The sequence below is a fragment of the Amphimedon queenslandica genome, unplaced genomic scaffold (genome assembly GCF_000090795.2).
Source record: "Amphimedon queenslandica unplaced genomic scaffold, v1.1 AMPQUscaffold_6662_Cont21382, whole genome shotgun sequence".
NCBI lineage: Eukaryota > Metazoa > Porifera > Demospongiae > Haplosclerida > Niphatidae > Amphimedon > Amphimedon queenslandica.
This window is the reverse complement of record NW_003553049.1, coordinates 1-1,917: the sequence shown is the minus strand read 5'-3', so window position 1 is coordinate 1,917 and position 1,917 is coordinate 1. Positions and strand designations below refer to the sequence as shown.

At 37.8% G+C, this 1,917-nt stretch overlaps 1 protein-coding gene across 1 annotated transcript; it reads left to right on the top strand.

The window, feature by feature from the left end:
- Nucleotides 1-9: 9 nt before the first annotated feature.
- LOC109591977 (PH domain leucine-rich repeat-containing protein phosphatase 1-like) lies at nucleotides 10-1,802 on the top strand (the record flags this gene model as incomplete). The annotated part of the gene is made up of 3 exons (XM_020007564.1): nucleotides 10-373; nucleotides 837-1,144; nucleotides 1,474-1,802. Coding segments are annotated over exons 1-3 (827 nt in total), but the record flags the coding sequence as incomplete, so codon positions are not given.
- Nucleotides 1,803-1,917: the final 115 nt, after the last annotated feature.

The following is a 1,917-nucleotide window of genomic DNA, read 5'->3' as shown; positions in this document are numbered from 1 at the left end:
GTCTCGCTCTAGGAACTTCAGTCTCAATTTTTATGATTTAGCAGTTGATGATTCGCATGATGAGGAAGAGCTCAAGCGTGGATTAAAGAAGACCCCAGCAGAGGAGCAATAAGAGTCTATCAACCAGGATCTACTTACTCTGAGCTCACGCAATGCGACACTGAGACTCATGCTGAAGTCATAATGTCGAAATGTGTCACTAGCAATTTGTATGTTTATTATGCTGGGCACTCTTCCGAGCCTCTGGGATATGACGATTGCCCGTTGAAGATTCAAAATAAGTTTCTCAAGTCCCTGGGCTATGATGACCCCGAGAGAATACAGTTTGAAGGGACAAGGGATGATCTGCTGTACATGTTCAAGTTTGTTGCTGGTAAGGATGACTCTCACACTCACACATGTATAGATATTGGTCTTTAAATCTGGTATTAATATATGTGCTAGCAACCCTATGTAGAATGTACTGTGGTTTTTACAACTGTTGATTTTAAGTTGAAGTATATGGATGTAGATATTAAATGCACCTTATTCTAGCAGGCCTATATGCCCTAACTTTTAGGGCATTAACTAATATTAACTTTGTGGTTTTTATAACTCCTTGTATGATAAGTTAATGCTATTGCAGTATATTTTAGGGAAAAATAAAAATACCTACATGTATATCTGGGCAGCAGTGTGACATATGATATACATATCAGTTGCTTCAGTTTCATTTAATACTTTTGATATATTACTGAGCACTAACTGCTAGAGCCCATACATTATGCTTCTCATTTTATTTTTTATATAATTTATTTCTCTCATTCTTCTTCCTTCTCTCTCTCTCTCTCTTGTAGGCAGAGAAGAGAATAAAGCCGATGAGAGGGTTCAACTAACATGCACTGTCAAATTCAAAGAGTCCAGTCCATTCAGTTTCTGGTCTAAGAGGTTCTGTGTTCTGTGCGGCTGTCAGCTCCATGTCTTCTCGTCCAGCACTCCTAAAGGGAAACCCTCTCTCACTCTTGATCTTGCTGGTGGCAATGTCATTGAGTATGAGACGAAGAAGCACTTGTACTGCGTTCAGATCATGTCGTCCAAGAAGACGGTTTTCCTCTCTTTTGATAGTCGCTATGATCAGTCAGTCTGGCTTAAGAGAGCAGCAAAGGTTAGCAATAGAATAATAACTTTTAACTATACATGTAGCAATAATTGCATGTACTAATCATTTTATTAAATTTAAATAAAGATATTTAAATGCTATAACATACCCAATTGAGCAACATTGTGATGATTTTACAAACATTTTTTGGCGCATTTTGTGGCTCTTTTATCTTAAATTACATGTATTTACACCTTGCCCAGTTAAAGTGCAAAGAATTCTATTAGCGACTAATTTATGCCTTATATCAATCAACAGAATACCACTATCTCTTTTAAATAATCATACTTTCATATACTTTTTTCCTATCATTATTTCTCTTTCTCTCTCATTAGGTTGTCACTAAGCATCCATTAGAAGCTGATCTCTCTCGCTGTAGTCTTAACCGACTACCAAAATACCTCTTCCTCAATAAGAATCTTGCTGCTCTCAATCTCTCACACAATTTCATGCTTGAGCTGGTTGAAGATTCTTCGGTAGCATACCAACCCGAAGGCTGGATCAACGATATTTATCGCTTCTCAAATCTCAAGATCCTCTCCCTCAGTGATAATAATTTGGTCCATTTCCCAGTGTCTGTGTGCAACATAGTGACACTATCAGAGCTGGATCTCTCTTGCAACAAGATAAGAGTCATACCACAGGACATACAGAAGCTAAAAAAGTAAATATCTTTATAGTGTGTAATCTTAATTTGATATATCTTTTTCTCATACTCTCCCTGCCTTTCTCACTCTCTCCTCTCTCTCTCTCTCTCTCTCCCTCCCTCCCTCTCTCTC